The sequence below is a fragment of the Halichoeres trimaculatus genome, unplaced genomic scaffold, assembly GCF_033239565.1.
Source record: "Halichoeres trimaculatus isolate MK-OKI-2021-1 unplaced genomic scaffold, fHalTri1.1 fHalTri1_scaffold_20, whole genome shotgun sequence".
NCBI lineage: Eukaryota > Metazoa > Chordata > Actinopteri > Labriformes > Labridae > Halichoeres > Halichoeres trimaculatus.
Window position 1 is genome coordinate 10654612 of NW_027437198.1, and position 14735 is coordinate 10669346.

A 14735-nucleotide genomic window follows, 5' to 3' on the forward strand; every position below is an offset into this window, starting at 1 on the left:
GTGGTTAAAATCTAGGACAGAATTTGGGCAAAGTTTAAAGGTGACTTCAAAATACTTTAGTGTCATGATAAACATTTAGGTTCTGAAACAATTCAACAGTAAAAAAACAAATATTCAATACAAAAATGAATAAAAGTTCTCCCATTATTGAGCTCATTTTTTAATAATAAAGTATAAAGAATTATCACACCAAAACAAATGTTATACAAAAATTATTATATTCAATCAAGTCTGTGCCATATGATATTCAGTTTATTTGTTTCAATTTCAATAATATTTTTTTCATTTTCTGTATTTTATTTTATTTTATTTTTTACTTTTATGTTATCAGTATCTACATATTTTATGCATGGATGGTTGTGTAAATATTTCCCAGAGATCAATTGTTCTGTTCATAATCTTTACAGCAATATAATATGTTTGTTTCCCTGGCGCCAGACGCCGCAACACCAAAACACAGGAGGGGGAGGGGGAGGGAAAGAGTGTGCTGCTCTGTGCTGTGACACAGCTGCACTTACACACACACAGTCAGGTCGCCACTTTTATAAAACTGCCACAGTCAGTGCATGCAGGAGAAAAAATGAAACTAGAGTATGGATCTTTTTACACTGGTATCATTCGATATCAAGACCAACATTGGTATCAATATTAACGGTATTTGGATTTGCCCATCTCTATTACACATTACACACAGGTTTGTCATTTTGTATGACATATTGCAGCTGCTTAAACCTCCACTGAAAGTGATGTTTCTTGTCATTTACCTGTGATTTGACCACCTGCAGGTCGACAGAGGAACCAATGGAGGAAGAGCCTGTGTTGTAGGAGGAGCCCCAATAAGGACGGCACAAAATCTCCACCTTCACTTCTTTGTGGCTCCTCCTCTTCCTCTTCTTTTACCTCTCTCTGCACAGAGTGTGTGTAGGTGTACACACGCAGATTGTAATTCTGCCGTTGTGGAGGGACTCCATTTGGCTGAGGAGAACAGTTTGGAGGCAGGAGAAGGCGGGGCCTGTGAATGACACGGACAAATCTCCTTTCTTATTGGTTCATCAGCCTGAGGAGGAGCAGACGACTTGTTAGCACCTCCGTGGAACCAGAGGAGGAGCGGGGCTGGCCGGCTAGGAGACGCGCCTTGTGACATGTATACTTTACCACCTGTACACAGCACCACTGAATTCTTCCCTTCCACATCCCGGTCACTCTTCTGTTGACTTAATTCCTAATCCCGATTGTTCTGCAGCAGAGGGGCGACTGTGGGGAGGCTGAAACTGAAGCTGGTTCACAAATCAGACACCAAGCGGACGTCTTGTCTTCTTGGAACAGAGGAGGAAGAACTTGTTTTAAAAATAAGCGGAGGATTTGGAGGAACTAGGTGCCTTTTTTAAAAAACATACCGTCAGAATCGGAAACCAGAAAACACCACCGCCGCAGCACCTCAGTAAACCAACCAGCCAATCAGGACTGAAGAAACACACTGACGCACACGCACGTTACACTCAGTCGGTTCATTTTTCAGTCTTTGTTTTTTCATCTGGATGCCTTAATTTGTTCTAATCTCACTGTTTAGGAACCAGGAGAGGCGGGATGATGAGAGCTGACATCGTTAATTACTCACAGATGTTTTGAAACTGCAAAGAATTGTATTCATTGTCAGATCTCGCAATATTCAAAGCAGGTATTCCAACGGAGTGAAGAAAAACCTCTGAAGCCATCACTACACTCTACACATCTGCAGTAAGAATCTCTGTTAGAGATGAATATTAAGTTATTGATGATATTCAGTCAGACTTTTATAGGATCTGGTGAGTGTCTCAGGACCGGGCAGTGTTGATTTTTGGAAATATGTGCTAATTTAAACGACATCACTTTCCACTTCAGACCACCGCCTCTCTCTTTCTCATTGAGTCATGTGACCTGAGCCCTGTCCCGTCTTCTCCAAAGGGATCATGGGTACTTCTTTTCTCTCTTTCTTTTTTACTGTAATCTTTCATGTTTGGTGTAAATACTGTCTCCTGTCCTGTCACCCACCGTCACGTCACAGCAGACTCATTGTGGCCACTTTTCTATACCTGTACATACTTCTATGTATAAAATCACAAACTAATTTCTCTTTTTGTATAAAACAGACAAAAATATTCTACATAGTAAAGCTATATATACATATACATATGTAAACAGTGTTTGTCCAATCAGATTGGATTTATGGATATATTCTATTTGGAGATGTGATGTTTGAAAGGTTTGGCTGAGCTGAGGAAAGCACACAGGCTGTTTGTTTACAGGTGTTCGGTATGTCCGGTTGTTGTTGTTATCGTGGTTGTGGTTGTTGTTGTGGTTGGAGGTGAACAGACAGCTAAAGTTCCTCTGGCAGGACCAGGCAGGCTGTGCTGCACTCCACAGGCTGACAACAGCAACTGCACAATACAGAATTTTATGGTCAAAGGTCAAGTCTTGGCAACAGGATGGTCCAGTGATGATATTTTGTTCTCAAACAGGGGTTAGCCTGCACATCGGCTGCTTTTTGTATTTATTGTCAGACATAAGGTTACTTTTCTGAATCACCAGCTGATACTTGAACACTAAAATCACATTTTGCAACTCAGACTTTTTTATATGGCATCAGAGTTGAAGAAAAAACACTAGGTGTCATTTTTTGCTAAGGTTAGAGATCCTGCAGTCCTCCTTGCTGGGTTTGTCTACATGCCTCTGCTGGTTACTCATGGCTCTGGTTGAGTGCTCAGTTTAACCACACAACCGGATCCTATTCTCCATTTTCTAGCTCAAAATACTGACAACACAGCACTAAGCTACAAGATGTCTTCTGTTGTCTGTGCCTGTTTACATCTGGGTAGTAGAGCATCATAGCAGTATAATGAGCCAAAAGCCTGGAGCTTTCTCTCCTTCACCTTGTGTTTTTGAGCGTTATTTTCTGTGGCTCCTTCAAAGCAGTTTTTCTGAGATGTGATTTGTTTTCTAGAACCACATTTTGACAAAAGAGGAAAAAGATGTGAGCTACATTTCTCTGCTTTTCAAAGGTGCTCTGTGGAAACAAAGCTTCAGATCTGGACCATTCTGTTGTCCACTTTTATTCACACAGCAGCTTTTTTTTTTCCTCTGAATGGTAAGACAAATCATATGAAACATTGAACTGCAGTGTACCAGGTTTGAAATATAACCATGGGTACTGAAAATCTAGAAAGAAATAAAGCCAAATTTAAAGTTAGCCTACAAAGTTGTACAACAACAGCTAATCTTAGCATCAAACTAAACCCTAGCTTCAGACAAGAAAATAGCATTACCTCAACAACACAACCCACTTTCTCGCTAGCATAAGATTTTTTTTAGGACTTAAGTTTTTTCCTTGCTCTAGAAGAGCTTATAATTGCATAAAGATTAGCAGAAACAGTTACCTTACCCAGGTTTTTTTTTTTTTTTTTCGCTACCTAGTGCTCCATGCTAACATTAGTGAATGATCTGTTACAAATAAGCTATATCATTACTGTTTTAACTTGATGTGAAGTGAGACGTTTTTGGTCCATCAGGAAACTAAGAGAAAAGGTCATTGGTGTTGATCTTACCTAGATAGCAAGTTAGTATGTGAACCTTGAGGTAGTTAATAGTAATATTAGCTTTTATTTACACCTTCAGAGCATTTTTAACTCTTTGGAACTGTGTTTCAGCTAAAAGCGCTAAAAGCTACCATTAGCTGTTACTTAAATTGCATCATCACTTTAGTGCTTTGACTTTAATATAGGATTAGATGTTGATCATCTGAAAGTATTGACATGGTCTCTGTGAGTGGAGCCTCCAGTTAGCAAGCTAATATGCCAGTTGTTAAGACTATTGTTAGCTTGAAAATAATGCCACGGAATGATTAATGCTAACATTAGCTGCTGTCTAACAGTTGCAAATCAGTTATCACTGCACTGTTTAACTTTAAATTAGGCCGTATTGTTTTAACTGTGTAGTACAACATCATCTAATAGGATTTGTGCATACCATCCTGAGCTTAGTGTCAAAGAAAAATGGCTGCTGTGTAAATATTGTGAACAGAAACTTGGAAATATTTTCTAGTGGTATGGTAAGCTAACTCTCCCAGACACAATCATACACCTCACCTAAGTTTATTTCCCAGGACCCTCTGTGGAGAGGAGAGTGCTGTAGCGTGCGCTGCTACCTCTGGGTCTCATCTGTTCAAAGCAATATAACACTAAGACGATGGCAGCGACTGAAAAAAGAAAGTCAGAGAAGATAAATGTCGGATTTTTAAGCATTGCAACGGTAACACTGCGGACACAACAAAAGCCCCGTTTCTACTAAGCAGTCCGGTTTAGATCAGTACGCTTTGGTACGGGTCGGCTCGGTCAAGCCTGGTCCACAGCCAACTGTACCCCCTTGTGGTAGGTGGCGTGTAAGCTGAATGCCAATAGCCACATCGGTTACATCATAGCATGACGCCATAGCAGCACAACACAGTGTACCCCGCTAACAAATCCAACAAAGAAGAAAAACACGACACAACAAAGAGCAAAGACATCCAGCGATTTGTCTTCAATGTGATTTCCATGTGGCTCTTTGTTACTTAGTGCAATCAAGCTTCGTTTCAGAGAAGACTGTGTGCCGCAAAGAGAAAAAACGCTGTCACAGGGTAAGTGACAATTCTTTCAACCAATCAGTGGCCTGCAGTGTTGTAGCTCCACCTTCCAGGATCGGATCAGTTTAGTCTGGAACCCTTACAGAAGGGTCCCAAAAAGTGGGACGGCTCGTCTCAGTTTTTGGGGATCTGTCCTCCGCCATAAAATGTGTGCCGTGCTGAGACAAACCGAACTAAACCGCTTGGTGGAAACGGGGCTTGTAGCCAGCTAACACCCTTCATCTGTGGAGCTCCCTTTAGATTTTACATATATGGTTGAGTGCTGTTTGTGTGCATTGTCTGTTTAGTGGAACGAACACAGTATTGATTGATTGATTGATTTATTGAGCTGTGTTTCCAGGCGGTTCAGTGTAGTCTTTTTATACTAGCATTAAAGATAAGGCCATTTTGCCCTCTAAACCAGTTATTGGTTACAAAAGCACCTCTTGTTTTGGTGTTCGAGTTGAGATGAAACTAGACCATTAAACATGGTAGTGTTGGGAGGTTTCAGCTCGACTGGAGTTCATGCAGAAACAAAACTACCAGCTGCTGTGAGTCTGTTAATTGGTAGATTATTTTTTATTCCTGAAACATGCCTTAATATACCCCCAACATTTTTTTTTCTCACCGAAGCAGAATCTAATGTCCATACGGGGAACTGCAGCTGAAACTGATTTAAAAAATAATTTGACCCTTTAAATGAAATAACTGAAAATTCCTCTAGGGATTTTTTTTTTTATTCATAATGGTTTGTTTGGTTTTGATTTAAGATCTGTTTCCTGCTAATGATTCCAAATTGTAGTTCTTTGTAGAAACTGATCAGCTGACATTTATACTGTAATCATCTGTTAACTTAAGAGTCAAAAAAGCCATAAACTACCTGCTTCCAGCTTTTGAAATGCAAATTTTTGATGGTTTTAGTTTTTCTTCCACTAAAATAATCAGAAAAATCAGTTGCAAAAAAACATTTATTAGCAATTAATTATAAAGTCAAAGCTGAAACTCCTGCTGATTTTTTTTATCATTCCAAAATGAGACGTCGTACTTAACCGATAAAAAAACTGACATTTCGGAGGTGCCAATTGCACTCTTGTCCTTAATTCTGATTTTTCTTTTTTTTAACAAAGGCTAGCTAGAAACTCACATGCTCCAGCTGTTTTTTTTATCTAAACTGTAACAGCACAGAATTAAATATGCTGACAAAGCCAGATGGTTTATGTCATCAGAATGTTAAAACCTCCAACATTGAGAGGCTTCACAGCTTTACTGTTGCTACCACGCACACAAACACTGCAGTTTAACACACTTCACACTCACACACAAACATGGGGAGACCAAAAACCAGTTCCCATGTAAAACTCACCCACATGGAAAAAAAAATTAAAAAGGGTCCCCTATGCATCATTAATTTGGGTATGGTCCCCACCAATGTAGAAAAACAAACACACACATGAAACCATTGTACTAATGGGTCCCCAGTATGAAAGACTGGTCACTAGCTGGGGACTTGTGAAAAATGTTGTCCTCATTATTCAAGCATGTGGGTGAATTTGTTTGTAAGCCCTACAATTACAGAACAAACCCAGTACATACCTTGGATCATGGAAAAAATAGGTCCCCACAACATACCAATAAAATTAAGGACCCCATCAGGGTAGAAAAACAAACATGCGCACACACATTAGTTTCCTACATTAATTCTTACTGTATATTTCTTGCTATGTTTGATACTGTGGTGTAAATGTTGTGTCCTGATATGATGCAGTGCGTGTGCAAAGAGGTATTTTTGGGACTTTTTGGTGAGACAGAGGAGGTTCGGTATCAGTTAGACTGTCACCTCTCCCTCTTTTACCTCCTTCTGTTTTTGACGGGACACGTTCTCTCTGTTACCTTTCTCTCGTCCAGATCGTGACTGAAAATTTGGAAAAAAAAAATCTGTTTTATTGGAACTGATCACAAGCACATTCCTGACTACTCTCTGTCTGTGCTGTCGTTTTATCCCGATTCTTTCCTGTTGCGACAATACAACATGTGTCTAGTTCTTGCTGACTCACATGTATATAAAGTGCATATATGTGTACACGTGCAATACACGCTATTCGAGCAATCTATTACTGTGACTATTATTGATGGTGATACTCGTCCCTTTTTGAAGTTTCAGCCTGTTTTTTTTTCTTAATGTCCTGATTTTTTTGTTGATAAATTGTTGCAGGAGCTTAAAAAGGGAAGGTGACTCTTGTGATTCTTCACTCTGTTTAATTTCAGGGGTTTGTGGACATTTTAATGAAGCCCTTTTTTATTACTCTCACTGTAATGTTGTGATGTTGATCCTGATTATCTGTTTCTTTGTTTTTTTTTTAAGTGGGCCTGTTGTTAAACTTGTCTGGAAACTCAATAAAGCAATTCACCAACATCTTTTTTGCTGCTTCAAATACTCACGTTTAAGTTCCAAAATTCTTTTAGTAAATGGTAATTTATTGAAAAAACTTAAAGCATCACATCTAAATAAACTCTTATTACTGTCAGCATAGAGCTTATTTTAAACAAAGTGATTATCTCCAAACCAGTCTTCATTTATTCACAGTTTTTTTTTAAAAAAGGAAGGCCACAGTTTTATCAGCTGTTAGCTCTCCGGTGAGTAGATCTTGATGAGGTGTTGTAATTCAGTCGGGTATCCTGTGACTGGGCATCTGTGGTTCACCTTCACATACGTGTAGATGCATCGGTAACAGAAGACGAAACCAGATGTGGACAGCACTGTGGTATTTGTGCGAAGCCGCCGGCACAGTGGACAGTTATCTCTGTCAGAGTCCAGCTGAGTAGAGTTCGAGTCTTTCTGGCCCTGCTGCATGTGGAGAGGGGGCGGAGGAACTGGAAGGGAGGTGAGGGTTTTCACGGTGTTCTGGTTTTCTGAGGAGTACCACCATTCCAGGAACTGCAGGAAAAACACCCCCATGGAGAGGGAGGTGGAGAGGGACAAGGCTGTTCCCCTGGCTGCCTGGGACATGAACCACCACGCCTTTTGTACCAGACTGCAACAGAAGAGCAATGCATTGTGGGTGAGAAACAGTCAAATTTTTCACTTACATCAGACAGAAATCCAGACACTTACCCCCCCTCAGTTGGTTTGCCAGTTTCACTCGGCCTCAGCTCTAGGTCTCTAATATCCTGAGCATTAAGACGAGCCAGTCTGACCCTTGCAAGCCACAGCAGGGGATTATGCGTCTTTGCAACACCAAAGACGAAGAGCAGGTGCTGACAGAAGACCCACGCCTGCCAGGCTGAGCTGATGTAAGGATAAGCTGCCACAGCTGCACGGTACAGCCTCTGACTCCTGCTCTGTGCCAATCGGATAGAGAAGTCTTCCTCATCCCTCTGCTTCGCCAGCGTCACCTCCAGCTTGGCCCGCAGGTATGGCACCAGGCACAGGAGAAGGAGAGAGCGCCAGTGAGACTTCCTGTTCAGCCCCAGGCGGATAGGGAATCCACGTCCACAAACTCTCTTTAGGCCATAGAAGTTCTCTGAGAAGGAGGCGCTGCAGTGAGACAGGTGGTGGTTCTGAAGGAGGAGGTCCAGGAGCAGGTAGAGCTCATCGAAGCAGCGCCACAGGAAACCGAAACGGGCGGGGTTCGACTCTGCCAGAACCTGAGAGGGTCACAAAGGTCCAGGAAACAGGACATACAGACAGTGAGCATTCTTAAAGTCAGCATTTCATCTTACGTGAGCAAGAACAAAATGTTTTTATGTTTTTTTCTTTTTAGAAATGTGTTAAAATCAATCCTGGGGTCACAGAGCAGGAGTGAAAAGCAGATATCTATTGTTTATTTCTTGATTTAAATGTGCAGTTCTCAGAAAATATGATATGAATTTAAGAGAACTGCATTCTTTGCACATTTTTTGAATACTCCCCTCACCTTGACAGCATGTCTCAACGCCGGTCTGACTGCTTCCATCAGAGACTCCTGGGCCAGGACCTCGAAGATGGAGGGCTGCTCATTCACAGTGGTGGAGGTCAGGTGAGCTCCAGCCTCAGCCATGGTTGCTCTTTAAACACACACACGCACACACAACGTCACAGCACAGGTCCAGATAACTGACCACAACACTGGCAACAGTTTCAAAGTACACTTTTGAAGACAGTAACATAAAGGATCCTCCATCTTTATTCTGTCAGATTCTTATAATATAACGTCAGAAACCACTTACTATTATTTCAGGCTTTAATTTATTCTCCTCTGGTTTAAAGGGTAAACCTAAAACTGTAAAGCTTCATATAGCTAAAGCCTGGGGGTTAAAGGTCACTTAAACCGTGTCCAGGTATTTCAACGCATTTAAAGCTCTAAAGCTGACGGCAGCGTACACATACTATTTTATCAAGACTGAAGAAAACCAGAATTCGCTTTGATGCAAAACTTCAGTTTAATAAATAAACAAAGCAGCAGTATGCCCATAAAATACTTCATAACACCGTTTCGTGATTCACCTGTCAGAATCAACCCACCTTGTGTTTTAGCCGTTAGCTGTTAGCCCTCAGTGTCGCAGTTGTTTTTAGCAGCTCCTCGAGCTCCGACAACATCGCACGCGCTTTTCAGACCCCTTCACATTACTTAAAACGTGTCTGTTACGACAGAAAGAAATGAAATTGATATTTAGTGACTGTCTCTAAAAAATCATGCACATCTCTCTGCGTTCTCCACAAGTTCCTTCTTCCTCTGGTGGATCACAACAACCATCATTAGAGGTGCATACTGCCACCTACTGTACCGGAAGGTGTAATGTCATGATTTGTACTTCAGGTTACAGTCAAATCTAAAAAAAAAAAAAAAAAAAAAAATAGGAGAAAATTAAGGAACATGTAAGGAATTTTGTGAGCGGTCTTGAAATAGTTTCACTATTATGTATTAACCTGTCAGAATCCATTGTTTAAAATCTTTGTATCAGCGCCAAAACTGAAAATTTCTAAGTACTGTTTCTCAGGGTCTGTGGACATTCAGAAATGCCTTATGTCTTTTATTTTTTATTTATTTTTATTTTTTTGTACGTTACATATGATGGTTTTGCTTTTTTTTTCCAGCAAAAGCAACAGCAAGACAAAAAGAAATAAGGACATACATCAGGAAAAGTGCAGAGACAGAGGCAACGTTACCATTGGTAAATTAAAAAAAAAAAAATAGATACTGTAAGTAATAATTATAACAAGTTGAAAACATATTCATAAGGAATAATAATACAATTTTTCAAATAAAATAAAACAAAATAAAAAAAGTAGTGGGGTATTTTTTACAGGAAATACTAACCTTTCATTGCTTTTCAATCAGTTTTGGTTCCAGCAGAGTATGGTGGTGGAGATAGAGGTTTCTACTGTGTTGAGTTGTGTTGTATTAATAGGTCCCATATACTAAAAACTTGTTCAGATTTTCAGATAGTTCATATCTCAGACTCTCAAGATGACGAATTTCAATCTTGTCTCAAAACTAAGGGGCAGAGTTAGATTTCCACATTTCCACTGCCCTTCGTCCAGTTCGACTGAGGTTTTAACGCAGCCCTTAAAATAAATCTTGACCTGCCTGTTTTATCTGTCTTTATATTTCTTGTTTTGTTTTTCTCTGTTCACACAGACTGAGTTTCAATCATCACACTCTGATGTGCTCCGAGGGTCTATGGTCATAGCTGCTCCACTGTCTCTGTGTCTGCTCTCCAAACCGTCCATCCAAACTCATCATAAGATGTTAACAGTATTTATATAACACTGAAGTGGGTGAAACAGGCGTCTGGAGGGACGCCAGGTCTCCCCGGTGGTATTAACATAAAATGGGAGGGAGGGGGGCAGAGTCAGAGATGGGACTGAACGATGAGATGAGCAGGATGGAGAGGAAACATTTGGTGATTGGAGCGGATTAGAGGATTAGTGACACAGCTGACTGCACAGAGAGTCTCCATCAGCATCATCAGCATCATCAGGATCAACTCTCTGTCTCTGTGTTTGTCTGTGAGTGTGTCTGCTGCAGATCACTCTTTGTTGGTGTCCAGTCGTCTTCATCTCCTTCATCGTTAGCCAAGAGAGAGGAAACAGATATATCCCCATACCAGAGCTAAAGACGAGGTGAGTTAGACATTTTTAAACATTTTTTTCTTTGTGTGTGTGTGTGTGTGTGTGTGTGTGTGTGTGTGTGTGTGTGTGTGTGTGTGTGTGTGTGTGTGTGACTTTCTGTACTCAGTTTTTCTCTCATGCAGGCTTTGAAGTAGGATGTAGGATAAAAACATGGATGTTAAAAGGCAACAGAGTGTTCGTATGAGTAAAGATTCACATCAGATCATAAAATCATAAATATAACAATGAGGATGAAAATAACTTGCTTATTTTTCCCCAACACTTTTCATTGAAATGTTTTATTGAAGTATTTTTAAAATCATGATGACATTGCTTTAACATCTTGAGTATCAGTCTCAGTGAATTTGTCTCTGCCTGCCGCTTTGCTCCCGCTATGATTATGTAATTGTGTTCACATGGGACGGGGAGGATAAATCAGATGAGGCCTGTGTTAGAAACAAGCTGAACAACTATACAGAAGATTAAAAGTGTGTCACTTATGTAAGGCAGAAATTTGAACAACTTTTTAATATATCAGCTTTTGATCAGCTAAATTTGACCTCTCTTCTAAAGGTGATCCACGTAAAGAGGCGAAAAATATAAACCTGAATTAAATGCACCATGCTGCAAACACACCAAGACTCAAATCTTTCAATCCATGAAGGGTAAATGATAAAACCTTTAAAAACACAGTCACCAGCAACAGGATGTTCAACAAGCTCAAGTAAAAAATGTGAGTTTTAAGAGGATATTTTAAAATGGTCATCAGGAGAAAACAAGTTTAAGCATCACAGATTTCTCTGTGTTTGACATGCAGAGTTGGCAAGTTGGTGGTGAATGTAGCATTTTAAAGCTCAAGAGGCAGATGTTTTCCTCTGGAAACAAGGATAGGGAGGAAATTCATATCCTTGTCTTTTGAAAGGGAAATGAAAATTCTGGCAGAGGTAATGCTGGAGGTAAGAAACTATGTAGAAAACAGTCAAAACTGATCTTAATTCACTTAACTCAGCTAAAAACAGCATCTCAGAGTCTGCAGGTTAACGATAGATAGAGCAGCAGAATTGCTTAAAACTGCAGTTCTTCTTGAATCCACTAGAGGCTGGATGCAGAAACTCCAGAAACTACATACACACCCATTTAAAAAAGTCATTCTGAAGCCCTTTGGTTCTGCCTTACTTACTAAACTCAAACTGTGCTTGTTTTCTTATTTCCAGATGTCTGCAATGAGAAGTGGAGAGAACAGATTTAAACCCTCCTTCATCCGTCTTCACACACTCCTCTGAGCACTCCACCATCCTCAGAAATATGCGTCTCCTTCCTTCGTCCTTTCTTCTTTTCTTTCTCGCCTTTCATTGCCCTACATCCTTCCTCTCGTCCGTCAAAGGCTTACGTCTGTGTCCGAGCAAGTGCAGCTGTTACGAGCACGCCGACCTGGTGGACTGCCACAACCGGGGGTTTGAGCATGTTCCCAGGGGCCTTCCACACGGCACATGGCTACTTGAGCTGGGAGGGAATAATCTGAGCGAGATTGGGACGCGAACGTTCACTGGACTGTGGTCTCTGAGGGTTCTGGTGCTGACCAACAGCCAGGTTAAAGAAATAAAGCCACAGGTCGGAAAAACATCAAAGACTTGAAGAATATTTTGTAAACAGGGTTAAAAGGTTTTCTGTCAGCTGATGTGTTGAGATCACTGCAAGATGTGACTTGAATTTCTCATGTTTTGCAAAAGTGAAGCCAAAATACTCCATTAACACAGACTTCAAACACCAGAGACGGTCTTTGATGAGTCTTCCTCCCTCTTCCTCTGCAGGCATTTTTCTCCTTGTCTTTCCTGGAGAAGCTAGACCTCAGCAGGAACAAGTTAACATCTCTACCTGTCGACTTCTCGACCAGTCTGTCTGCTCTCAAAGAGCTGCGGGTTGAGCACAACAACTTAAATCATATTTCTGGATACAGGTAGGCTTCCAGTTTTTAACATGTCCGCTCTCTGATGCCATAAAAATGACACAAGAAAGTAGAAACTAGCAAATCATAGACAAAGTGGGACAACATACTGCATCAAATACTGTTTTGGACATTGGTAACAACCAAAAACAGAGCAAAAAGTAACTAAAATTCACATGTTTTTGTTTTGAGTCTTGGTTTAAAAAAATAAAAAATATTGTAAAAGCCAGTGTAAACCGAAGCCCATAAGGAGGCGGAGCCAAGCTACTTAAAATGGGATTGAAAACTGATTCTTAATATTGTGATGACCTGTCCCTTGTTTTTTTTCTGTCAGCTTTGAGTATCTGGACAACTTGGAGAAGTTGGACCTGAGTCATAACCACCTGACATCTATCGGCCCCGGTGTGTTCAGGGGCCTCTCCAGACTCCGGCTGCTCTATCTGCACAACAACAGACTGACTGTGGTGCAGCAAGGAAGCCTGGATATGCTGCCTGGACTCGAGGTATATATGCACAGATTTTTAATTACAAAGTTACCCATATGCCTGTCTGTCTGATAACCCGTCTGTCTGATAACCCGTCTGTCTGTCACTGCAGATGCTCCAGCTGAGCAACAACAACATCTCTCAGATTGACGGGGACGCTCTGGCTCCTCTCTACAGCCTGGCCGTCCTTGCTCTGGAAGGGAACAATCTGCATCACCTCAAGTTTAAGACCTTCATCAGCCTCCATACGACAGCGACACACATCCAGCTGTCAGGTCTGCTACCTCTTTGTTTACCGACAAGCATCATTAGATGTTTGGGCAAAGTTTATTTACCTCTTCTGATTCCTTCCCAGGTAACCCGTGGAGCTGTGACTGCGAGCTACATCGTGTCTTCAGTAAGATCCTCCACGTCCGACATCTCCACATCGATGACTACCGAAACGTGACGTGTCAGGACCCGCCTCAGCTGGAGGGGGCTTTGCTGGCCTGGGTGGACAGCCAGCTTTGCGTTGCAGAAACAGCCACTGTGCTCGTCATCACCATCACGGTGCTGGTCACTGTGGTGGCAGCGATGGTGATGGCGGAGAGGAACAGGAAGAGGAACTCTGGGAAGAATTGGGACAGCGAGTCACAGGCACAAAGTTAGAGAACTCATTAGTGAGAAAAGCTTGATTAACAATGACGATGGGGAGGGACTGAGGAGTGACCTCAGAGCACTTCAAGACACAAGACAGTCGCCATAAATGGACCAAAACTGTTGGAAATTCTTCCTTGACATTCAAACAAACGATGCAGTTCTCTGTATACCAAAATAACTTGAAGGGTATTAAAAATTTGATCAGCTCTGACTTTTTTACACATTTTACTATGGATTTTTTTTACATTGAGTTAGAGATTATGTATAGTGACAGGTGACAATGCATACTAGAATGCTGACAGAGTGAGCAGAACCACATGGCCACGCTACATTATCCAGCTACCAACTACAGACATATATTAGTCAATTAAAAATATTCTTTATCTTTTTTTTTTTTAAAGCAAAATCATGATAGACAAAAAATGTCATTTAGACTTCAGCAGCTACAATTGCCCCTCAGTTTTATGTGCATGTGACTGTCCACTGTCCACTGTACAAAAAAATCATTAAGCTCCCAATCATTTGTAGAAACAGGGGTCTTTAAGAGGACCATATGTTTGGGATTACTGCTGGACTGAGAGAAACAGTCTTATCGAGGTCACAGGCCAGATGTCAAGATGATTATCCCGCACTGGAACACAATTATTAAATTTGTGCGTGTTGGTGGGTATAAAGAGTTAGAGACTATGTAGGCTTCAGCTGACCTTACTGGGTGTCAAGAGCTCTACAGAGAATAAAGTTGAACGAAACCAGAGATAAGGACGGCTAAAAAAATTGAAGTTGTTATCACTTAACCATCCATCCATCATCAACCTACTCTCACATACTGACACAAATTTAGAGTGACCATATGACCGTACAAGCTTGTCTTCAGACCACAGGAGGAAGCCAGAAAACAGACCTAAAAGTGGAGTAAATACTGGACTCCTCAGGCTTGGT

The 14735-nt window shown here is 41.0% G+C and overlaps 3 protein-coding genes across 8 annotated transcripts in view; 2 read left to right on the forward strand and 1 right to left on the reverse strand.

Moving 5' to 3' along the window:
* The window catches only part of hdac5 (histone deacetylase 5), a 55357-nt gene extending 48308 nt beyond the window's left edge, over window positions 1-7049 (forward strand). For all 6 annotated transcript variants that reach the window (XM_074695795.1, XM_074695794.1, XM_074695796.1 and 3 more), the window contains one exon: window positions 786-7049. In XM_074695795.1, coding sequence (XP_074551896.1) covers window positions 786-825 — 40 coding nt within the window. In that variant the 3' untranslated portion in view covers window positions 826-7049. The remainder of the gene's footprint in view (window positions 1-785) is intronic.
* Window positions 7050-7257: 208 nt separating this feature from the next.
* Window positions 7258-9381, reverse strand: pex12 (peroxisomal biogenesis factor 12). The gene is made up of 4 exons (XM_074695798.1): window positions 9138-9381; window positions 8551-8680; window positions 7749-8281; window positions 7258-7668 (listed from the first exon to the last, which is right to left on the reverse strand). The coding sequence occupies exons 2-4, from the start codon at window positions 8671-8673 to the stop codon at window positions 7260-7262; spliced, it is 1065 nt and encodes a 354-aa protein (XP_074551899.1). The 5' UTR covers window positions 8674-8680; window positions 9138-9381; the 3' UTR covers window positions 7258-7259.
* A 2561-nt stretch (window positions 9382-11942) lies between these two features.
* On the forward strand, window positions 11943-13819 carry LOC141810020 (uncharacterized). The gene is made up of 5 exons (XM_074697317.1): window positions 11943-12338; window positions 12539-12684; window positions 13007-13175; window positions 13270-13432; window positions 13513-13819. The coding sequence occupies exons 1-5, from the start codon at window positions 12033-12035 to the stop codon at window positions 13803-13805; spliced, it is 1077 nt and encodes a 358-aa protein (XP_074553418.1). The 5' UTR covers window positions 11943-12032; the 3' UTR covers window positions 13806-13819.
* Window positions 13820-14735: the final 916 nt, after the last annotated feature.

Coding starts and splice junctions, on each gene's coding strand:
- pex12 (XM_074695798.1), bottom strand. CDS start 8,673: ATGGCTGAGGCTGGAGCTCACCTGACCTCCACCACTGTGAATGAGCAG. Junction 8,282..8,550: donor CGTTGAGACATGCTGTCAAG/GTGAGGGGAGTA, acceptor TGACCCTCTCAG/GTTCTGGCAGAGTCGAACCC. Junction 7,669..7,748: donor GGCAAACCAACTGAGGGGGG/GTAAGTGTCTGG, acceptor CTTCTGTTGCAG/TCTGGTACAAAAGGCGTGGT.
- LOC141810020 (XM_074697317.1), top strand. CDS start 12,033: ATGCGTCTCCTTCCTTCGTCCTTTCTTCTTTTCTTTCTCGCCTTTCAT. Junction 12,339..12,538: donor TTAAAGAAATAAAGCCACAG/GTCGGAAAAACA, acceptor CTTCCTCTGCAG/GCATTTTTCTCCTTGTCTTT. Junction 13,433..13,512: donor GACACACATCCAGCTGTCAG/GTCTGCTACCTC, acceptor ATTCCTTCCCAG/GTAACCCGTGGAGCTGTGAC.